Source organism: Ailuropoda melanoleuca, chromosome 16 (genome assembly GCF_002007445.2).
Source record: "Ailuropoda melanoleuca isolate Jingjing chromosome 16, ASM200744v2, whole genome shotgun sequence".
NCBI classification, from domain to species: domain Eukaryota; kingdom Metazoa; phylum Chordata; class Mammalia; order Carnivora; family Ursidae; genus Ailuropoda; species Ailuropoda melanoleuca.
In genome coordinates this window covers 13,562,851-13,587,207 of record NC_048233.1, presented here as the reverse complement: position 1 = coordinate 13,587,207, position 24,357 = coordinate 13,562,851, and the positions used below count along the sequence as shown (strand labels likewise).

General features: G+C 40.5%; 2 protein-coding genes across 5 annotated transcripts in view; one reads left to right on the top strand and one right to left on the bottom strand.

Moving 5' to 3' along the window:
* PLBD1 (phospholipase B domain containing 1) overlaps positions 1 to 17,427 on the top strand; it is a 37,857-nt gene extending 20,430 nt beyond the window's left edge. Inside the window, exons 7-11 of the mRNA XM_034646031.1 lie at positions 10,218 to 10,418; positions 10,524 to 10,664; positions 14,133 to 14,318; positions 14,919 to 15,025; positions 17,119 to 17,427. Of these exons, the coding sequence (XP_034501922.1) occupies positions 10,218 to 10,418; positions 10,524 to 10,664; positions 14,133 to 14,318; positions 14,919 to 15,025; positions 17,119 to 17,301 (818 nt within the window). The 3' untranslated portion in view covers positions 17,302 to 17,427. The remainder of the gene's footprint in view (positions 1 to 10,217; positions 10,419 to 10,523; positions 10,665 to 14,132; positions 14,319 to 14,918; positions 15,026 to 17,118) is intronic.
* A 694-nt stretch (positions 17,428 to 18,121) lies between these two features.
* ATF7IP (activating transcription factor 7 interacting protein) overlaps positions 18,122 to 24,357 on the bottom strand; it is a 121,191-nt gene continuing 114,955 nt past the window's right edge. For all 4 annotated transcript variants that reach the window (XM_019798301.2, XM_002917971.4, XM_019798300.2 and 1 more), the window contains one exon: positions 18,122 to 22,777. In XM_019798301.2, the coding sequence (XP_019653860.1) occupies positions 22,358 to 22,777 (420 nt within the window). In that variant the 3' untranslated portion in view covers positions 18,122 to 22,357. The remainder of the gene's footprint in view (positions 22,778 to 24,357) is intronic.

The following is a 24,357-nucleotide window of genomic DNA, read 5'->3' as shown; positions in this document are numbered from 1 at the left end:
ACAAAGAGAGAAATCCCATGGGGCATGGCAGCACTAAAAATGTAGCTAATACCAGTGTATGAAGACCTCACTGCAAAGGTCTACTGATTTCGATTACACTGAATCTTTAAATCAATTCAGAGTAAATCAACATGTCAATAATACTGGGTTTTTCAATCCTCAAATACTGTATCTCTGTTTATTTAGGTCTTCCTTAGCTTGAGCCGTGTTTTGTAGTTTTCATTATAAGGGTCTTACATACCTTTAGTTATTTTGCTATCTAAATAATTTTTGATGCTACTCCGATCAGAATTGATATGTTATTCCCTTTCCAATTGTTCTTTCTTTTTCTAGTTTATCTCTTGCTACATAACAACCCACTCCAAAAATTAGAGGCTTGAAATGAAATAATCATTTAGTATCACATGGTTTCTGTGGACCAGGAATTTAGATTAGGACACAGTGAGAACGGCTTGTCTCTACTTCTCTGTGTCTTTACAGACCTTTACAGGTCTTTAGCTGAAGACTCAAAGACCGAGGGGCTGAATGAAATCCATGGCAGCTTAACGGAAGCTAGAGGATACACTTCCAAGGTGACTCACTTACATGGTTGACCAGGCGGTGCTGGCAAGTTGGTTCTCTCCTTGGGCCTCGCCACAGGACTGCTCAAGTACCCTCATGATGCGTTGTCCGGCCTCCCCCAGACCAAGTGATCCAAAAGAACAAGGCAGAAGTAGCAATGCCTATTATGACCTAGTCTCAGAAGTCATACATTGTCACTTCCACCACATTCTATTCATTAGAAGCACATTATTATGATCAGCCCACATACAAGGAAAGGAAATTAGAATCTATCTTTTAAAGGGAAGAATGTCAAAGAATATATGAAAATTTTAAAACCATCACAGTACAGAAATACAATTTTTTTGTGCATTTACTGTGTATCCTGAGACTTTTCTCAATTCATTTGTCAGTTCTAACAGCTATTTTGTTGATTTCTTGGGATTTTTCTGTATACGTAATCACGCCCTCTCTGCGTGAAGACAGTTTTACTTCTTGCCCTTGTATGTCTTTGTTTTCCTACATGTTTGCACTGATAAGACCTCCAGCACAGTGTCGACCAGACGTGGCATGAAAATCCTTTGCTAGTTCCTGATCTTAGGGGAGAAATAGTCAGTGTTTCACCATAAAGCATGATGTTTGTTGGAGGTTTTTGGAGATACCCTTTATAAGTTTAAAGAAGATCCCCTCTCCTCCTGTTTTCTTTAATGTTTTTGCTTAATGCATTTTTGTGAAATTCTTGGCTTCTATTAAAATGATCATATAATTTTTCTCCTTCATTAATATGGTGAGTTCTATTGGTTGACTTTCAGATGTGAAACCAACTTGGCATTCCTGGGATTAACCCCATTTAGTCATATTATTCTTTTTATTTATTTTTTATTCAACTTACTAATATTTTGTTAAGAATTTTTTAATTTATATTCATGAGAGGTATTGGTCTATGGTTTCCTGTAATTGTTTTGGTGTGCTGGTAAACCTGTCCTTATAATCTGAGTTTGGAATTATTGTTTTCTTCTGTATTTTCTGAAAGAGTTTGTGTAGGACTGGTAATATTTTTTTCTTTCAATGTTTAATAGAATTCATCAATTAAGGCATTTAGATATGGACTTTTTGTTGGAAAGTTTTTAACTGTGAGTTCAGTTTCTTTCACTGATACAGGACTACTCAGTTTTTTTAATGTTCTTGAGCCAGTTTTCAAAATTTTTCTTTCAAAGAGTTGTTCATTTCTTTGAAGTTATCATGTTTATTGACATAAAGCTATTTATAATATTTTCTATGAGCCTTTTAATGTCTGTCTGTAGCATCTGTAGTGAAGTCCCTTTAATCATTCATGATACTATACCTTCTTTTTTGTTATTCAGTCTAGCCTGAGGTATGTCAATTTTACTAATATTGCCAATAATCAGATTTTATTTTCATTGATTAGTTTCCTCTTGTTTGTTCATTTTCCTCCTCATTGATTTCCATTCTTATCTTTATCATTTTCTCTCTTGCACTTCATCAACTTTTTTTTCTAACTTCTTAAGGCAGAATCCTAGGTAATTTATCTTTCTTGCTTTCTACTATAAGAAAATAAAATTATAAATTTCCTTCTAGGCACTCCTTTCAATGCACCTGACAAATTTTGGTATGTTTTGTTTTCATTTTCCTTCAGTTTAGAATATTTTGTGATTTCTCCCATGATTTCTTTAATCCATGTCTCACTTGGAAGTGTATTGTTTAATTTCCAAAAATTTGGAGACTTTCCAGATATCTTTGCCTTTTTTTTTTATTCAATTCTGTTCCGAGTAAGCTCTTTCCTTTGAGCTTTCCTCGTACCCAATGCATAATTTCTTCAGAGTCCATACTCATATTTCGTGTTCATTTACTCCACGTTCACCCCGTGCCCCCAGAACCAGCACATAGCCTTACAATGATTGGAATCGTCTCTCTCCGTACTGCTCTCTCTTACAACTTTGGTTTGAAAACAGGAATCCAAGATGTTCAGTTATTATTATTGAGACATTTCACACACAATCCTGTATATTCGGCACAGAGGTTGGACCTTGAAGCGACCCCTCTCTGTAGCCACCCTGATTACAATTGACTTGAATAGGACCTAACTAGTTTTATGGGGTTTAGGCAGCACTCAAGTTTTAAATAAATTGCTATAAACTTGTTTGTGCTCAACTTGTTATTGAAATTTAAAAAACCCCAGTATTCGTTTATTTCCTGCTTATGTGCCTGCTGCTGTGACTGATACTACGTTAAACATTTGGTGTGTATGATGTCATTTAATTTTCATGAAAACCTCACAAGGAGGGTATTGTATCTGCATTTAAAAAAAAAAAAAGTTCAGAAAAGTTAAATAACATGCTCAAAATCACCAGACTCAGGGGTTGGGGACTGAGTTCAAACGCAATATATCTGACTATAAATACCCGTTGTTTGTTGTTGTTGTTGTTGTTTCAGGAAGGGTCCAGTTTGCTTTTAAGTTACAGGGTTAAAACTAAAAAAGAGCCATGAGCTCCAAGGCCCTCCCAGGCATGCCATGGGGGTGGAGCTCTTGCTGGGGAACAAAGCTGGCATCTATTCAGAGTGTTTTAATTGAGGATTCCAGTAGCAATGATTCCTAAGCAGCTGAGTCTTCAAGCTGAATTATCTTTAGGTGAGGTTCTCTAATGCACTTCGTGTGTCTCCTCAAGCCTGCAGGTGTCCCTCCTTTGCATGACATCCAGGCATCCCATCACCTCACTCACACACACATATACACACCCCTTAGACTTAAAATTCCCAGGGGAGCTTGCTAAAAACGCAAATGCCAAGTGCCATCCATAGAAATTCTTACTCAGTTGGTCTGGGCTGGAGCATTTGTAACATGCCAGCAGGTGATTCCAACACGCCAGATCCAAGCCCATCCACTGAGACGCTGGCAATTCTACGGGTCTTCAGCGAAGACTTTGCTCAGCCTTTTCTTGTATGAAGTTCAAATCCTTGAAAGAAGGTGCACAGGAAGAAGAAAGAAGAGTCTCCGAGCTCCAAGAAAATGTAGCTGCCTCCCTCATAATCCATCATGTCATCACCTTCATAAGTCACAAAACTGCCTACTTCGAGTACTATAAGTACTTTTACTAACTCCACATTACGTCCTTTATCTCGGATCCTTGCATCGTCAAGCTGAAATATATACACTCCGCGAGTTAAGGCATGCCAAGATTTATGTCTTCTGCCTTTTAAAAAGTAGAACCAAGGCAAGAAAAGAAAGAAAAGTAGAACAAGGGCACCTGTTTGAAGGATTGTAGATAGATTTTACGGCACTTCATTTCTGTTTTCTGAAGTACCTTTCTTTTGTTCTCGGCATCGTCCCGGGACACTGCTGCCTTCCTGTGCCCAGGCCACAGCTGTCTCTCCCCCTCCTAGCTCACGAAACTTCCTCCCCTATATCTTAGAAATCCCACTTTACTTTCCATACTTGTGTAAGGTGATTTTCCCTTACTCCACCCTGTTTACACCGGCAACTCCCCATGACTCACTCTCTTTTCCATTGTTTCTTTTTTTTTTTTAAGATTTTATTTATTTATTCAACAGAGATAGAGACAGATAGCGAGAGAGGGAACACAAGCAGGGGGAGTGGGAGGGGAAGAAGCAGGCTCATAGCAGAGGAGCCTGACGTGGGGCTCGATCCCATAACGCCAGGATCACGCCCTGAGCCGAAGGCAAACGCTTAACCGCTGTGCCACCCAGGCGCCCCTCCATTGTTTCTACTGTATTTGCTCCATTGCACAAGTCGTTAATTGTTGTTGCCATTTGCAAGACGACACATCAGTCCCCATCACATTCGTCAGGCATAGGGTGTAGTGGAAGAGGCATGTGTTGAGAGTCAGTCTTAGATTTGTTCCTGAAAATGCTGTTTATTCGCTTTAAGTAGCTGAGTGTTTTTTTTTAAAAAAAGAGCTCATCGAAGTGCCATGTTTGTGAAGATCAGATGACAGTGTCCATCCTTCTAAAGCAGATATTCGGTGTATGGTAGGTACCCGGTCAGGGTGAGTCACCACTCTCTTCTCTTTCTTCCTTAGATTTAACAGTTAGTGAGCACCTACTATGTGTCAAATCCTCTTCTCGGTGCTGGAGTGAACAAGACAGAAAAAGGCCCTGTCCTGATGGATCTTACATGCTATGGGATAGATGGAAAAGGAAAAAGGAAACAAATTCATAGAAAGTAAATAAGTTGATAATTCACTATTGAAGAAAAGCAGATTTCGTTTGGATGTGGACAGTAACAGAATGTCGATGAGCTACAAAGCCGACTTGTTGCTGCCACTCGAAAGGACATTTAAGAGACCTACTCGCTCCTTTACTGCAGGGTACTGTCTCTGCAGCTCGGGCTCATGTGAGTCTGAATCCCCCCGGCTGCAGGATTAGGCAGAAAGGGGAAAATCACTGGAAGGAGAGGTGGAGATTGATGGTGACCAGTTAGGATCTTGGCAGGAAGACAAGCAAGTAAATGGCACGCTGGAAGGCCGGAAGACGGAGTCCCTTGTCGAGCAGGCAAAATAAGCGGCTGTCGGACTTTGTGTCCTGGGATTGCAGGGCACCCCCCCCTCCCCAGCCCGGGCTTCCCTTGCTGAGGGTGAGGCCGCAGGGAGCAGCTGGAGACCAGAGGTGCTGGTGGAGGCTCTACGGGCAGCCGAGGGGAGCAGGGAGGGCCGTCAGGGCATGATCCTTTCAGAAAAGCTCTGGAGGGAATTCGAGATGGTCTCTGAACTGGGAATCCCTGCACAGTGCTTGGGATATACTGTGTGTGTAACGCACACAAAGGCAGACCGCCCAGCACAGGCTGGTGCCCCCCACAGGGCAGAGGAGGGACACTGCCCCTCTTCCATAGGGGTAAGAGGCTAAGCAGAAAAGCTGAAAGCATGGCACAGAGTTATTTTGTTTTTTCTTGGAAGAGGAAAGGAAGAAAGAGTTCCCAAAGTGTCAGATCCACCTGTGTTAATATCAAATGGCAGTAAGACCTTTTAAAACAAAATATGTTGTATAATTGGATGATTATCATTGTATCAGTTTGCTTTCTCTGTATAAAAAATAACCTCCGAAACTTTGTGGCTGGAAACAGTATGTGATTACTATTGCTTTTGAGTCCACAGGTCAGCTTAGTGGCTCTTTCTAGACCCCTCAGCTGCTCACGTCCATGCATCCGTGCTTGTCAGTGCAGTGGGTGTGCAGCTCTGCTGACATTGGAAGAACTCCCTTGCACGTTTGGGGGTTGGCGGGCTAGAACTTGACCTTAGCTGAGATGGTCGGTCCCCCTCCACGTGGCCTCTCTCACAGACACCAGGGTCAACGGGGCTTCTTTACAAGACAACAACAAGGTTCCGGGACAGTAAGCAGAAGTGTGCAAGGTTTCTTGAGGCCTAGCCTCAGAATTGGCCCATTCTTTTAGCTGAAGCAAGTTCCAAATCCAGCCCAGGTTGCGGAGATGGGGAAAGACACATCTTTTGATGGGAGATGCTGCAAAGTCACATTGCAGAGAACATGGCGGAGTGGCGTGTGTGTGAAGAAACGCAGCACAGCTCTTTTTATACACATGATCCATACTCCTGATGCTGACACGTGTGTTAGTTATGATCTTGGTCAGCACTGATTCTACTCTTTTGGGAAAAAATGAGGGTGTTTGGTCTTTGGAGCTTTAGAGCAGCTAATTAACGCACTATGGGAATGAGCGCAGTTTAAAGGCACCTGATAGGATAACAAGGCTACGTTTTTTCTGGGTTGTACTTAGCAGGAGGTCTAACTGGCATTCAAGGGTAGTGGTCTCTGGTTATTTTTGTGATTCAAGTGACTTGTTTTAAGTCTTGAGATTTATTAACTGTCAGGGTTCCCTTTATTTATTTATTTTTTTAAGTTCTTATTTATTTGACAGAGACAGACAGCCAGCGAGAGAGGGAACACAAGCAGGGGGAGTGGGAGGGGAAGAAGCAGGCTCATAGCGGAGGAGCCTGATGTGGGGCTCGATCCCAGAACACTGGGATCACGCCCTGAGCCGAAGGCAGACGCTTAATGATTGCACCACCCAGGCTCCCCGAGGGTTCCCTTTTATTTCTTAATTAAATTCAGCAACGAACTATGACATGTTATTTGCAGGCTGGCTTTCATATTTGAACGTTTCACTTCCCCTGATCTAGAATTGTCTGCCTTTCAAAGCTGCTAATGACTGATAAAAGCAGGAATATAACTCAACACTGCCCGAGAACATTTGTTTCTCTTGTAATGGTCCAGGACTTTGAACCCACTCGGCCTTTTCCTTTTTATTTCATCTTAAACTCTAAACTATAGAATTAACCGTATTGACTAGAGCTGTTTTGCAAGCCAATTCATTCTCTTTGTTCCAGAACTCTGGGTGGCCTACGTTTTTCCATTTTTAATGAACAGTCTTGCTCTTGGATGAACCACGGCTCCTTACATGTTAGTGGCAGTCACTCACACATACTAAAGAACGCCTGCCCTCTTGTGTTCATTGAGGTTGCTACAAGGAGGGAATTAGCAAGTTTATTATGCCAGAAATACGACATTCCTCTCCGTGGAGATGTTCTCCCAGAGAGCTTGCCCAAGGCTGCCAAGTACGGTTGTACAGTTTGAACACTGCAAAATGACCCCAGCCCGAGAGGCGAATGGCCGGTCATTGAAATCCATCCCACGCTTTGCTTGTGAAGTCGTGCATCCAACGTCCAGGCTGTATCTTCCAAGAGGAGTTGGCCCTTAAAATTTCACTCAAGGGTGCCTTCAAGCCTTATCCCACCTGGAATGTGCAACCTTCTGTCATGTATACAGACTTCTGATAGGCCAACGACAGCCTTGTGGAGGTTCATTATGAGTCGGTTGGACACGGCCCTCATCATGTAACTTTCCGACTCAGAAATTTCCAGAAATTAAAATTACACCGTTGGTGCTGGATGACATCACTTAGTCCCAGGTTATCATAGGAAGGGAACGAGGAACAGAGAGATAAAATAAGAAGTGCCAAATTTGTGAGCTGCAGGGCAGGGAACTGAAATGCAGGCTCTCTGACTCCCATTGCATCTGTAGCTGCAGGTGATCCCATTATTTGACTGCACCCTAGCCATAGCGACCAGGCCTGGAGGAGATGCACAATAGCTTGTTCATTGAGTGAATAAATGAATGAATGTCCAACTATATTTTCTTTTTTTTAATCTGAATTCCAGTGTGTTAACGTGAAGTGCTATATTAGTTTCAGGTGTACAATATAGCGATTCAACAATTCTGTGCATTACTCGGTGCTCATCAGAAGAAAAGAATCCCCATCACCTCTTTCACCCATGCTGCCCACCCACCTCCCCTCTGGTAACCATCTGTTTGTTCTCTGTAATTAAGAGTCTGGGTTTGGGTTTATCTCTCTTTTTTCCCTTTATTCATTTGTTCTGTTTCTTAAATTTCACATTTAAGTGAAATCATATGGTATTTGTCTTTCTCTGACTTAATTTCACTTAGCGTAACACACTCTAGCTCCATCCATGTCGTTGCAAATGGCAATTTCATTCTTTTTGATGGCTGAGTAATACTCCACGTATATATATGCACCACCTCTTCTTTGCCCATTCATCTATCGATGAACACTTGGGCTGCTTCCATAGTTTGGCTATTGTAGATAATGCTGCAATAAACATAGGGGGGCACGTATCCCTTCGGACTAGTATTTTCATATTCTTTGGGTAAATATTCTGTAGTGCAATTCCTGGATCATAGAGTAGTTCTATTTTTAACTTTTTGAGGAACTTCCACACTGTCTTTCACAGGGACTGCACCAGTTTGCATTCCCACCAACAAGCAAGGGTTCCTTTTTTCCCCACATCTTCACTAATACTTGTTGTTTCTTGAGTTTTTGATTTTAACCATTCTGACTGGTGTGAGGTGGTATTTCCTTGTAGTTTCGATTTGCATTTCCCTGATGATGAGTGATGTTGAGCATCTTTTCATGTGTCTCTTGGCCATCTGGATGTCTTCTTTGGCCAACTGTATTTTCTAATGTTTCTTTGCCTCCACCTCCCAAAACTTCCAAACTCCTAGCCACTCTACTCCTGCTGTACGTCTTTGTTCATACCTGTGGTGCTCACTGCTCTCTACCGAGTCAGCTCTTTATCTTTTTTTACGATTTTATTTATTTATTTTGGAGAGTGAGAGCATCAGTTTGAGGAGGGGCAGGGGAAGAGGGAGAGGGAAGAAAAAGAATCTCCTGGAAAGTCACTACTGAGCACAGAGCGCTATGCGGGCTTGACCTCACAACAATGAAATCATGACCTGAGCCCAAATCAAGAGTCGGTTGGTTAACCGACTGAGCCCCCAGGTGCCCCCTAGTCAACTCTTATACAAGCTTCCAGACTCAGTTCCAGGTGTACTTTGTCCATGAAGCTTTCCTCCTCCAGCCTTCATTAAGCTGGAAGGAGAGCCGTGAAGGCTGTGCATAGGTATTCACACTTAGTGGAAAGAGCGCGGGACTGGATCAGGGACCTGCACTCTAGGCTCAGGTCTGCCAGCAGCTGGCTGTATGGTCCTGGACAGGTGCCCTCACCTCTCTGAGCTTCATCTTGTTCTTCCTGACTACAAAAGCTTCAGATGCACTGGTGTTTCTCCATGTGTGGCCTGCGTAGTGCTGGTGAGGTGGCGCTAGGTGGTTTATGGGCAGGTGATTTTGTTTTAATGTGTTTTCTGAAACACATTAAACAAAAAGCCAAAACATTGCCTTGGATATTATTGTATGTGACAAGTTAAGTATTTTAAGTTTGAAAAGAGAGTTAATTTAAGGGAAAAAATAGTAAGTAAATAATAGTACAAGTGATCAGACATGGCAGAAATGATAAGGTGGTATAAAAATGGCGTAAGTTTGGGAAGCACCAGAGGACCTTTTTACCTTGCTCCCTTCTAACTCGCTCACTGGGTTCTTCTCCGATGTTTCTTCACCACGGACAATTCGTCCATCACAACTCGTTACTGGTGACGGTATATCCTGCCTCATTGTTACAGCTGTATCTGATAATACTCTGATTTCTACCACAATCATCACAGCATAAAGCACAATATAGGCCTTTAAAAAAGACTTGTGGCTTCACTGATTTTCCTGTATTGCTGCCAACATGTAAAAAAAGCATTGAGTGTCAAGATCCTAGTTTCAAAACCATGTTTACTTATGTAAGTGTAGATGTTTTTCCTCTTTCTAAAAATCACTGTAGACTCATTATGTAAAATTTGAAAATACCGAAAAGTAGAAAGAGAAGAAAGAAGACATCCATAATCTTATTATCCAACAATGAACCCTGTTAATAGCCCTCCCTAATTATAAGTTCTCCAGCAAAATCCTAGTTCGTGGGGATCTATTTCTGTTTATCATTTTGGAAAATTGGTGTAGTCCTGATGTAATATATTTTTATCGTCTAAATTATAAAATCAAAAATATCAATAAAGAATCTAGGATCAGAGGTCCACTGGCCCCTTTTTATAAGCAGCTGTTAAGTAACCGCCGCAGAGCTGAGCCCAAACCAAGAGAGGCTACTGCCGATCAAGGACCATAATAATGGATATTGTCTGCAGAGTGTGTTGTGTATACAAAGCTCTATACTGATAATGTTCGTTGGATATACCAGCTATATGTATGCTGCTTTGTATATTTGTCTCTCCTGTAGGGTTTTTGGAGTCTCTGGATGACTTTTACATTCTTAGCAGTGGTCTGATATTGCTACAGACCACAAACAGCGTGTATAATAAGACCCTACTAAAGCTCGTGGTACCCCAGTCCCTCCTCGCGTGGCAAAGAGTCCGTGTGGCCAATATGATGGCAAATGATGGCAGGCAGTGGGCAGAGGTCTTCTCAAACTTCAACTCTGGTAAGTGGCCAGCAGAAGAGCTTTTAGGCAGGTACGTAGGTCTAGATTTCGAGTTAACCAGTAGAGCCAAACCCATACCGTACTTCGTGTCTCCCAATATTCCAGGCACCTATAACAATCAGTACATGGTTCTGGACCTGAAGAAGGTAAAGCCGAAGCATAGCCTTGACACAGGCACTCTGTACATTGTGGAGCAAATTCCTACATACGTAGAATATTCCGACCAGACGGAGGTGCTACGGAAAGGTACTGTCTTTACGCCAGAAGTCTGGAAGCCTGATGAGTCTGTGGGTGTGCATGCATATGTGGTGGGGAGTGTGTGGGATGGGACCGTACAACGGGGAGGGTGTATGGTGGGGAAGAAAGGATGGGGAAGCCATTGCTAGTTATGCTGGGAAAGAATTACCAGGTTCAGCACGACATGTAAAACTGCCCCTCAAACTCTTACATGACATTGTATAGTTTGGGACAAAGCCAGGCATTTATAGTCTTAGGACTTCTCATAGCTCTAGTATTACCTTCTCTCCTGGGTTCCTGGGTAAAGCCTTTAGTCAAATTCAGCAAATACTTACCGAAGTGCTTCCCTGGCCCAGGGACTGGAAAAGCATGGCTGCAGGTACAAATCTGCGACCTTTAGAAACTCATTCTGGTGAGGAGGCGAGGCACGTGAACAGCCGTTAGAACCCAGAAGGGAAGAGCGGTCATAACGTGCGCGGCACCAAGCCCAGCGGGGGGGGTGGGGGGGTGGTGGGGGCACGGTCAGTGGGAGGATCAGAGAAGGCGGGTCTGGAGGGCAAGACCAGAGCCCCGACGTTTGAAGCGTGGGTTTTAGAGTGACACCGCCTTGATTTGAATCTCTGCTCCTCAAAACCTCGGGCAAATGATCCACTCTCTCCAAGCCTCACTTTGTCCATTTCAAAATTTTTTTGTTTTTTCCTAGCAAACTTAGTAGCAAAATATGACCTGATCTGACCTCATTTTGGTAGCAAAAACGACCCCTTTGGTAGTTTGGCAGACTTGAAAGATTTAGTCTTTCTTTCCTTTCCTCCGGGGAGACTACACATAAGGCTACAGAAGTTTCAATGCCTTTGGTTCTGAGGTGTGGCCCACAGAGACTGCAATGTCATATGTAATATGCACACCCCGTTGCTGTCCTAAAATCTGCAAACCCTGAGTTCTGAATTATCTGGCCTCTAAGAGTTTTGGGATGTGGGAGTGCGGGCCTTTGTAATTTCAGCAAGTTGTCATGAGAACGAATTGCGATGATTCTTGTAAGTTCTTGAGCACATTGCTGAAACAAAGCAAGCACCCTTATCTTGCATCAAACGGTGCGGGGCCCACACAACAAATGTGCATTTTTGTTGAATAAATGAGAGTGAAGATGATGTCTGAGTGACGGTTAAAGGTCAGAAAAGAGCTCAGCAATTTGACAAGGGGACAAGGTCCAACAAAGGGAGGCCTGAAAACCGTGGAAGCCGTTGCAATAGCTCGGCTGATAGGTGAGCAGGAAGGGAACCAAGGGAAGATATGGACGTCGGGAATTAGGCCCGGCCCGCTCCCAGGTCCCAGACATATTATGATGACACCAACCAAATGCTCATAATACTCAGAAAACAGTTAGTGAAGGTGGAGACTTCAGTTGCCAAAAGATCAGATACCACCAGGTCAAGAGAGACGTTAAATCACTGGCGGTCACTGGTTAGGATGGCAATTCAAAACTGGGAAGTCGGCGGTCTGACCTTGAAGCCTGGCCCTTCGAGCTCATGAGGGCCTGATAAAATGAGCAGCCTCAAGAGGGAGATGTGTGTTAAAGGGCACAGATGATGCAAGGTCTTTTCTTGAACTGCTGCTGATTATAGAACGGCAGGCCGGTTCTTTGCGATCTTGTTCCTAGATCCCATGAAGAAAGCTACCCTGAGACTAAAAAAAAATCTGACGCTGATCCATGTGTAGCTGTTTTGCCGGCGGTGGGAAGAACAGAGAGTCGAATTCATTGTCTGCTCTATACTAGTAGTATATAGTAGGATATAGTGGGGCCTTCTACTTACGTTCTCTTGTTTGATCTTCATTAATACACTTCCAGATAAGTAGCATGGTTACCATTTTACTGTAAAGAAAGAAAGGCTCAGAAACATGTGATTTGCCCAAACACTTACGTGATATCATATAGCCATTATAATAAAAGACAGAAAGTTCCACAAATCTCCTAGAATTTGGAAGCAGCTGTGGTATATTGCTGGAAGCCCTTGGTCAGAAGGGAGGTATCGGGCATCTCTGAACCTCTATCTCGTTCTTATAAGGAGGGATGGGAATGCTTATATACATCATTAGGTTGTTGTGAGATTATACAAGATTATCCGTTTTAAATGTTTTTGTAAGTCACGAAGCTTTATGAAAACGTGAAGTGTAAAGCAGCCATTTTGATTTCATTGGAGCTGCGTTCACATAAAGAGAAGTATAATAATTATAATACTTAATATTCACCTAATGCTTACCAAGTATTAGATGCTATTGTAAGCAGTCCATCTGTTTGAATTCATTTCATGCTCATCGTCCTCCTCGGAAGGTAAGTACTTGCATTGTTCACATTTTATAGATGAAGGAACTAAAGCCCAGGGAAGTTGAATAATTTGTCTAAGGTCACATACCCAATGATGGCAGAACCAGGGCTTCAGATCCAGGCAGTTTAACCCCTAAGTCTATGTATAACCTAGCTATACTATAGTAACGAACATGATTTTAGCCTGTCAATTCAGTGTTGTCTTTATCTCAGTTCTTCCTGATGCTGGTCTTTTTCTTGTCATGTTTTTAAATCTCTGTAACCTCACCCCTGAGTACGGGATCCCATAAAACATTAAAAAGGGAGAAAGGCAGACAAAGGCCAAGACAATATGGAGGTGGGAAGTCAACCCTGAATGGTGAAGGAGTCCATGTTGACTAACTGTCCTACAGACAATAGCCAAGCCACTGGAATCGGGGCTGTTCCTGAAATATCGATGGTACTGGAGCTGTGTCACGTGTCTGATGCTTAGTGACGAATGCACTCTATGGCCTTGGCACGCTATGAAGCTTGGGATGAAACTAAGCCTTAAGGAATGCTTACGAAGAAGTTAAAGCCTGCTGGAACCTTAAAGATCATCTCCAATCTCCTCAAATTATGGATTCTCCCTTTCCCTCTCCCTGTTAAAAAGAGCAAATAAAGTGAGGTTAACTGCCTAAGACCTGGTGATTCAGCCCTGAGCCTAGACTTCAGGTTTTCTGAACTCTAGGTACAGTGTTCTTCCACTGTCCTGTGATTGGCACCTGGCCACACTGTTAGGGCCATGCTGTGAAACTGTCTCTTGGCATTTCAGGAACCAGGGGCACTTAAAACCAGCTCCCCAGGCTGCTCCGTGTTACACTTTGTTATCCAAATCATAAGGTTATTTTCTGGTTAATAGATTGCTTTAAGAATTTTGGGTGAAAAACAAAGAATTCTGATGCTCTTCTTTCCCTAATGGAACCATCCAGAGGGATACTGATTCTGTAAATTTAAAAGGATCGGTTTGAAGGCCAGTGTTCACATTCAAAGGTTTATTTTCTTTATAGTATCATTTTGCAGTCACACACCTGTGCCGATTTCCAAAAGAAACTATCACTAATAACATGTCTTTTGTTCCATCTCTCTTTTCTGTCTCCCTGTCAATCTCACCCTTCCTTTCCATCCCAAATCAGGATACTGGCCCTCCTACAACATTCCTTTCCATGAAAAAATCTACAGATGGAGTGGCTATCCAATGTTAGTTCAGAAGCTGGGTTTGGAGTACTCCTATGATATGGCTTCAAGAGCCAAAATCTTCCGGCGTGACCAAGGGGACGTGACCGATATGGCATCCATGAAATATATCATGCGATACAACAGTACGTAACACATTTCTCAAGAATCATCCCTCAAAATTCCTTTTCTTATCCATGTAAGTTTTCTCATGTAAAGAATCCACCTCTGTACTACAAGGAATTATAAGAAGTTATTGAGTTATTTAGTATTCAATCAATACTATACATATTTTATACTCGAAAGAATTTTGTCCTCTTTTATAAAATGACAGGGAAGAAGATGCTACAGATTTTTTTCACTGAAAAAAATATGTGAAACACAGAAGAAATAACCCATACAGAGTACTTTCTTTTTACCCCCCCCAACCCTAACACAGGTTTTCTTCCAAGGACAGAAGCAGCTAATAAAACAAAAATTATTCATAAATACTTATTTTTGATGAACAGTATCAAATTTGTATCTATTTTGTTGAAAAACAGTGACGCACATTTATCCTTTATTCACTCTTCCATCCACTCTTCACTGTGCAAGGTTCTGGAGAGCTGCTGGGCCAATGAGGCCACTGGGGGGGGGGGGAACTGTCTGATTATCTAGACTTGAAAAATTCCAAAAAGCTTCCTGTGGGCGGGTGTATGTCAGAACAGCCAGTGCTCACCCTCTTCCCCATCACTGTTTCCTCCTAGATTATAAGAAGGACCCTTACAGTAAGGGCGATCCCTGCAATACCATCTGCTGTCGTGAAGACCTGAACTCACTTAACCCAAGTCCTGGAGGTTGCTACGACACGAAGGTAACATGCAATTGGCTTTTGAATTTAATTTTCACCTGCATCTAGGCCTGCTCAAAGGCAAAGCTGCAGAGATTTTTGCGCATAAAGCACAATATTGTCTCTGACCTTAAATTCAATTTAGGAATCAGCTTTCGCAGATTCTGGCAGTAGGTCTCCTTGCCGAACTTTAATGCCCTGCTCTGCCGCTTAATAGTAAATTCCATCATCTTGGAATGTTTGTTTCCTTATCTGTCAGTCAGACATAACAGCACTTGCCTTATGGGATTGTAGTGAAGAATAAATATTTAATATCGATGTTGTGTTATTTATAAATGTACACCATCGTGATGATGGTGGTGATGTTGATGTCATAAGTTTTACCAGACTAGCCCACAGCCCAAAGAACCTATTATTGGGAGCACTGTGATTTCACATTAAACAGGAACTGAATTTAGCTTAAGGAACAAGTTTATTGGACAAGCACTAAAGGGTTTTCACCATGGTAGAATTATTAAGTGCTGTAATGCATCTCTTATTATAGGTAATAAATAGGTATTACTTATTTGCAGTGGTTGGCTGAAGCCAGCTCATAAGGGCTTGTGTGAAAGTCAGTTCACATCATGTGGACAGCTTGAAATCAGCCATGAAGGAGTCTTTACACCATGCAAATCAGCGACCACTACAGATCAGGGTCTTTTTTCCTCAAAGAGTGGCCACGCAACTGGATTTGGGGTGGCCTGAGGGTGCAAGTTAGCCATGTGGTTGGTGGAAAAGAATCATTCTGCCACATTCTTTTGCACTCCTGGTTTAGGTATGTCTTTTTGTTTGCACTCTCAGTCCTAAATTCTGGAAGAAATTCTGTTAGAAGTGGAGTTAACTGTTAAAAATGCTCATCTCCTACACATAATTTTTTCTGTGAGCCTAATGCCTAAACAGAAGATGCTTTAGAATAGTCTAGTTCCTACTCAAGCTATTTTTTAGCTATATGATGATACCAAAGCTCCAGCTTTAATGACCCCCAATATCTTGTGTAAAGTAAAATTCAGTGGATGTAGAGAGCCTGACACACATGAAAACCCCAATGAATGTTTATTTCTTGTTAATGGTATTTGCAAACATTCAGTAAAGTGTGCAAGTGTTACAGCCATTCCCAAATACACAGAGAATTACCTCTGCTTTCTTGCCTGAGAGAACCCAAGCCACCCTTCCACCTGCCAAATTTTACTTTCTTCTGGAGAGAGGAGTCTGCCAATTTTTCATCAAAAGAGTTTCTGTTGGGGGCGCCTGGGTGGCACAGTGGTTAAGCGTCTGCCTTCGGCTCAGGGCGTGATCCCGGCGTTATGGGATCGAGCCCCACATCAGGCTCCTCTGCTATGAGCCTGCTTCTTCCTCTCCCACTCCCCCCTGCTTGTGTTCCCTCTCTCGCTGGCTGTCTCTATCTCTGTCAGATAAATAAATAAAATCTTTAAAAAAAAAAGAGTTTCTGTTGAAGGGTATACTTAATTTATTACCATTTTCCTTGAGCCATTTTGAATATGTGGAAAATCAGAAGTTATGAGACATTTTCTTCTTTTTCCTCTAAGGTTAAGACCTGCTGCTATCCAGTGTTTAGGTGCTTCTGAGAAACATGGACCTCGTGTTTTGACATTGAGTTCCTTCTACTTTAAAAGTGCTTGTTACTGCCCTGATTAATAACAACTTCTGTTGAAGAATACATTCTAGGCACTGCTCCAAGCATGTGCTCTCATTAAGCCTCATGACAACTCTTCTACGAAGTACAGTTATTAAAACCCTTTCACAAATGAGAAAACTGAGTCCTATAGGGGTTATTTTTAAACAAGTTTTGGAGCTAGAATTCTGAATATGAGCATTCTGACTCCAGATCTCACACTTTTGGCTACGTTAACACAAAACGTTAACCTTCTACTCAATTCACATCTGAATACCAAATGGTTATGGAAGAACATGTTGTTAAGCTTGCAAGATTTTATTTTAAAGGGGAACTAATATTGTGACTTTAGAAAAAAGAGGACAAAAAAACACCCTACAAGGGAAAACAGGAATCTAGTTTTTTCCAAATGGTTTTCTAAAATGTCCGTCTCTTCTCTTTCCAGGTGGCAGATATCTACCTCGCATCAGAGTACACAGCCTATGCCATTAGTGGTCCCACAGTACAAGGTGGTCTCCCTATTTTTCACTGGAACCGTTTCAACAAAACTCTCCACAAGGGCATGCCAGAGACCTATGACTTTGATTTTATTACCATGAAACCAATTTTGAAACGTGACAAAAAATGAAGGAGGGAGTTGAGGGAATAGAAGGGAATAGAAGGTTGCAAATAAGATTCCAAAGGCACTATTTTAGCTATGTTTTTCCATTCAGAATTAATAAAATATTAATAAAAATTCAGTCCGTCACTTTCATTTTCTGTTGATTTTGTAGTTTTTTACAACAAACATTCACTCCAGGGTGACACACGGTAGCAGAAATATTCTAGAAGATAAATAATTCCTGGCTTTAGCATACAAGTTTATATACAACACAGTAGTGCAGAAACTGCTCACCCAGATCTGTATTCTCCTTTCATGCCTGGCCACATGGACCACAGCTCCCAGGTTCCCCTAGATAGCTGTGCCATGTGATAGGGTTTTTGACAAAGGAACCTGATACTAGTGTCACTTCCAGGCCTGGCCCCTAAGAACCTGTACTCTTCCATGCTTTTTCTCCTTCCCCTGGCTGGATGTACTTAATGACAAAGCCTTAGGGGGTGGTGGAGCTTCATTTTCAAAGGAACCTCTCTAATAGAAATACAGTTCGTGATCCTTCTGGTCATTAAGAAGCATGAGCGGAGCCTTTTGTGGTACGGTCTAGGCACACAATATAACCTTAATGTGGTCTCCCATTAGTTAAAAGCATCACATCTAATCTGGGAGCAAATCTACGTAACTTCTCTTTCAAAGCCGGAGAATTGTATGTGGTTTGAGTGCTGTGGTATTGCCAAGTGGGTTAGATAAAAACCATATTATACAGTATAATGGATGATTCTTAACAAGGTGAGAGACTTCCAAAAGCAGCACAAGGGCTAAGAATAATTAGAATGAATCAGAATACTCAGAATGTTAAAAACCCAGTAGTTTATTTCAAAGTATAAATTTCAGGCTTGCTGGACAAAATCCCACTACAGTTAACACTTATACAGACACCACTCTACTGTACATTTAAAAAAGAAAAAAACCCCACAAAACCTTCAAAACCTAATAAAAATAGGGCAACTTGCTATAGCCCAGTTTATATTAGACATTAGGAAGGTCTTACATTGTCTTATTATTTACACTTTGAATTGCAATAAAGAAAAATCAGGATGCAAGTTTCCTACAAAGGATTTCTTTTTATATTTAATTTTGAAATGGCTGAGAAAGTAATGAAGCCAGGATCCCCAAAAGAGGTTTGATTGCCCAGTTACCTTATTAACAAACAAAACGAAAAAAACCAAAAACAACCCCCCCTACCCAACATTTAAATATAAATGATGGGTACTTAGCTGACTCTACAAATTAAAAAAAAAAAACAACAAACACAAAACTTACGTAGCATGATAAAACTATTTGAAGAAGAGAAAACAAAGCATGTGTTTTATCATTCCTCCCCAATGGCTGGCCCAAGGGGAATGCATTTTAGGAATTAGTTCTAAGGCTGCCGCACTAACAAAAAGAGTTCATGAGACTGTTCTTTTTGTCTGTCCAAAAATTTTTTAAGAAGTGGGAGAGGGGCATCACTCTAAATAATAAGGAAGACAGAATCCTACACTCGTTTTAGATAGAATTATTTCCAACAATCCAATATTGGGGCATGGTTTTTCTGGAAATTAGAATAAAACAGGCCAATGCGTGGTCAACAATGAAATTAAAATAACGAATAAGTCATATGATTCTGAAACAGCCCAAGAAGGAAAGTTGGGAGAACACTTGAAAGGTCTTTTCAGTACTCTAATGTGCTAAAAATCACAGTGTACCAAAGTAAGAGAAGAGGATACCACAGGCATTATTTTGTTAATCTTGTACAGTACTGGAAAATTCGCGGAACAAGATAAATGCATATCATGCAATACTAACATTCACCTTGCTGCATAAATAATTTGGAAAATGTAAGCAAAAGAGCAAACGACAAAAACTAAGTTAACACTTATTCAATACAGTTATGAGAACTGTATAGTTCAGCCTGCCTAAGCAATTTTGCAACAGACGTACCAAAAATTCAAAGCTCCTTGCTTTCGGTCATGTTTCCCAATAAATCTTTCATTTATTATCCAGCAATGGGGGTGTGGCGAGTAGGGACCACTCTGTGAGGCAAATGGCATCCCAATAAATATTCACTTTCCAAGAAGAAAGCTGTACTCATCACTTCTCTCATGAACATCTACTGTGTGAAACAGTACACAATATTCTGCATATTTTAAAGTGAGTCCAGGGAAACAGGGATATAGTTACCTCATAAAGTTAACAGTTAACAACAGATGTTGTCTTTGTACTTTGTAAATTCACTGGTGAGAACATAATTGTAAAAAGAGGCTCACTTACACTTAAAACATGATGAAAATTACTCTGACCAAATGCAAAACAGAGTAACAAACGTCACCATTACCTTCAAATGCCACATGAACATCCTATATTTCAGGCTGAAATATCAGAAGCTTTCAGGATTTCCAATAAGGCAATACTTACACAGGTACTGTCAGGCTGAAACTGTAGCAAACTCACATTCCCAAAATGGGATAATCAAACTTATGTGTAATACTTTGTGAAAAGGTACCATGGAGTGTGAACTGCTACAATATAGTCTTGTAATCAGTAGCTATTTCTAGTTGAGTCCTCCATTCTCTTTCCCAAAGGAAACAAAACAAAGTCAGAGTTCATTAACAAAACCTGCCCAAAATAAATGCCTACTGTTCTAGCCTAGCACTTTTCAGTAAATTCAACAGAGCTGTTGCCTCCTATAAATCCCATGGCATGCTAATTCAAGGAGAACATCTCATAATATACACTTTCCTCAAATAATTACAGTCTCTCTTTGTACCTTCCTTCCACCATCTGGGGAAAAAAGTTTTATTTTGCTGTAGTAAATGTATTTTTAGGGTTACTATTTGAGAATTTATTTTTTTCTTTGACAGAAGACACATAATATAGGCTAAAATAATATTTTCATTCTACTGGGCTTTCTTCACCTGATTATAATAATGCTATGAAAGCTTTAAAAAAAAAAAAGATTAGTGAATATAAATAAAAACATTCACCAAGGGAAGCTTTTCTAGGCTAGGTAAGCAATTGTCATCACATGACCATAAAACCGGCCAATAAAGAACATTTTTAATTGAACACGGGCTTTCCATTCTGTAGACAGGAATGATCTTGAATACATCATCAACAATGCAACCACTGCAGGTAAAAACATACACATGCAGGTATAGATAGGTGTTCATACACATCTAGAAGATTAGTTTCTCCCTTTTAAAATTTTTGTTGGCATGACATTCACAATTTCTTTTACCATCATCATTAGTCCTAGAATGAGTAACATCTACATGGTTGGCAAACTGGATTCAAGAAAACTTTAATTCTCACTGTGGTCTCATTTTCTGAAAGTGAAAGGAAGGTTCTGGAGCACTTATATTTGGCAATCTGTAAGCTTTCTTCAGCATCAATCAAACTTCACACCTAATGTGACAGTATACTGACCGGTGAAGTCTCTAATGAGAGTTTCTTCACAACTAGAATGCTTCCCATTACAAGCCATCGAAACTGCAAACAAAGCAGCATTAGCAGAAGGGATAGCTCCCTCCGATAATCCCAAGAAAAATTAAAAATGAATTTATTTTGAGAAGGTAGGAATATGAATTCAAATATGGTGAGGGAAGATGACTTGAAAAATTATTTCACAAACTCCATGAATTTCTTTCAAACTACTCCCAACCATACTCTCATCCCCAAACTTACCCTCTCTCTCCTGCCCTGAACTACTTACACTTGAACACCTACCTGATACCAGCAGAGCTGGCACTCATACTGAATATCCATGATCTAAACGGAATTTGATTAACTCTGAACAGGAACAGAGACGCACAGAAAAGTATTATCTAAGTGTTACATAAAATAACCCCAAAGGATATACTTTAAATTCTGTCCAAAGTTGACAGAGGGGGTAAATCAGACAAAACTTGGCACCATCAACACAAAGTTAAAAGGTTAAAACAGAAAAAAAATGATATGAGAATAATAAGGAAATAAAGTTTTCCCTTTGATATTTTAGCTCACTGTATTTTGTGAATCTTACTACCTATGAAATAATACTATGCTTTGGGTGAAAAAGTGAACTAGCACTGCTTTCATATCTCTAACACAGTATACAACATAAATTCTAAAATATGTTTGAAGGACGATTTTCTTACACAATATGGTCTTTCTCCTCTTGGTCCATTTTACACAGTTAATTTAAATAGTGACCAAACATAAAAGCACTCACGTTCTTAGAAGAAAAGAGCAAGTCAAATTTTTAGAGTTAAATGTAGTGATGCCACTGGTAAGAATATACCTAAAAGCCTTGGTTTAAAATTGACTTGAGGGGAATGTACTATACTTAGTAGAGATGAAGGAGAGATGAAGGAGAAATGAAGGGCAAAAGGCTGAAAGAGAAGATCGACAATGGACAAATGGTCATGTTTATTTTTGTAGTTAATCTTTAAGGCACAAAATAAATTTAAGAGCCAGATTCGGAAAGGGGGGCCAATGCAGATCTTTTTTACCTAATTAACAACCAAGAAAAGAAAAAAGACGAACAGATCCTTTCCTGTGTTCAAATTAACCTATTTTAAACTATTTAACCATTTTGCTTTTTCTTTCTTTCTTTGGGTTTTGTTTAGTTTCAGTGTAAGTCATTTAGCTATGAACCTACAGACCCCTCAGAAGCAGAATCATGCCAGTTACATACCATACCTCGGGTCCCTTGATCTACTTTATACTTGAAGAGAAGTAAATGTGAGAATGGAAATGGGAGATTCCACTGCAGTAAACACATAAATAGGGAAAAACACACATAAACACCCACACATATTCCCCAGCCTTAAAACTAAAGCAAGGTGCACATTTACATTTCAAAACCTTGAAGCTTCAATTGTCCAGGAAAAGATTCTTGCTTTATGGGCTGTTTATTTCACTTCTGATTATAAACAAATGTAGTGTATATACACACCTGTCCAAGAAATCTTGCACAATGTGGATTTTACAATGGATATCATGCACAAGATTAAAACAAGACCAAAAAGTGGAACTTGGGAAGAGGAAGAGATAAAGGCTCCAAGGTTTAACTGCTCTGGGAAGAGGAGATCACATCTGTTGACTGAGGATCACAGAAAGGTCCAAAACGTCCATAAATATCCTTGGCTCGTACTGCAAAGTAGTATTTGCTGCCAGATACAAACTGGGTGAGAGTGCATGCCATGGGCAAGGGAAGTGCCTTTACTTCTCCAATCTTTTTCCACTGTGAGGGAACAGTGGCACTGGGTTCCTCATGGTAAGCATAGAGATGGTAGCTGTCAACAGTGGCACAGCTTCGATCTACCTCCAAGACACTCCATGACAGTACAATGCCATTTTGACTTTGAACTCGTGCTAACTTCAAGTGTGGCTTCTGAGGCAGAGATGTGCTGGCAGCTTCTGGGGGCAGACGCTGTGGCTGTGGGGCTTCTGGTAAGGGTGCTGGGTGCACAGGGCGTGGGGGCTCCTAACAAAAGAAGAGTTGTGTTGATATAATAATGATCACAGAAAGGACTATTTCTGAATGCTAGAACTAAAACATCTTAGACATCAGAGAGTCATCATTTTACATCAAGAATACTAAGAAATCCCAACTACTGTACCACATTTGGCTAGCTCTATTTGATTTGTGGCCAGTCATGCCATCAACAATGCTGCTCAGGTTACTCCCATATACTTTCTACATCTAAAATACTAAGCTTTCCTTGGGAAAGAAAAGCCTTTGCTGATGGAAAATCATTCTGACAGAAACTAAAATAATTACCTATCTCTTACAAAATAATTTAACTTTAATTATCTATGCTACAGATTCTCATTTTAGAATAATGTAGTATTTTTAAATATCATGTGGCAGTCCACTGTATGTATGTAATTTGAGTATTCAACTCTACTTTCATTTTTAAGCCATTTTTCCACCTAAGGACAGTAGCATATCATAAATAAGCACATTCAATGCTGAATGTATATTATGTTCGTGGTCAGTCTGCACAAAAAAGGTGACGTTTAAGTTGGACTATGAAAGGTAAGATTTAAAAATGAAGAAATATTGTGTACCTTTCTGCCAATACGTAAAGCACGAAATAAGGGCATGGGGCTATAGGAAAGTAAGGGGATTTATGGACAAAAACCAGTATTAAGTTTTACTTAGACATAGGGCATATGAATAAGAAAAGAAATTTAGAAAGGTAGGTTAAGGCCATATGATGAAAAAGCATGAATATTAAGTGTATGAATTCAAAGTGACTTGTTTCTAACACTGGACATTATTATTATTATTATTATTATTATTATTATATATCTAGGGTGTTTTTAAAGATTTTATTTATTTATTTATTTGAGAGAGAAAGAGAGAGAGGACGAGCAGTGGGGAGGGAGAGACCGTAAACCAGACTCCCCACTGAGCAGGCAGCCTGATGTGGGACTTGATTCCAGGACCCTGGGATCATGACCTGAGCCGAAAGCAGACACTTAACGGACTAAGCCACCCAGGCACCCTATATCTAGGTTTTATTAAAGATTACACTAATGGTCATTTTTTCCCAAAGAGATTCAAGTGTGAGCCAGGAAAAAGGGATATGGAATGATCTCTTTTCCCCCAAGTGAAACATATCATTTGCTCGTTGACTTTAGACTGAAAATCATGAAAAAATAAGATTTCCTTAAATAAAACTCATTTAACAAGAACTAAAATTCATTTAACAAGAATATGCATTTCATAAAATGGATAATTTACATACACTAAACAGTGAATTCTGTGAAGGTTGATGCTATCTTTTTAATCTCCATGCCCTGTCAAAGCTTAGTAGCAGTAATGTACACATAGTTCGAACTCAAAAAGCATATGCTGGATAATTTCAAGGAATGCAAATGCGCTCAAATTCATATGCCTCGTGGAAAAAGTTCATATACATATCTGGAAAAAGGTGGAATCCACAGTTAAAAAGCTAAAATGAGTATAAAGTTAGAAGGAAAAAAATCAGATTTAAGTAAAATACTAAAGCTGAGGAAGCAGAAGTGATTTGAATGCTGGCCATGTTGCTGTATTTT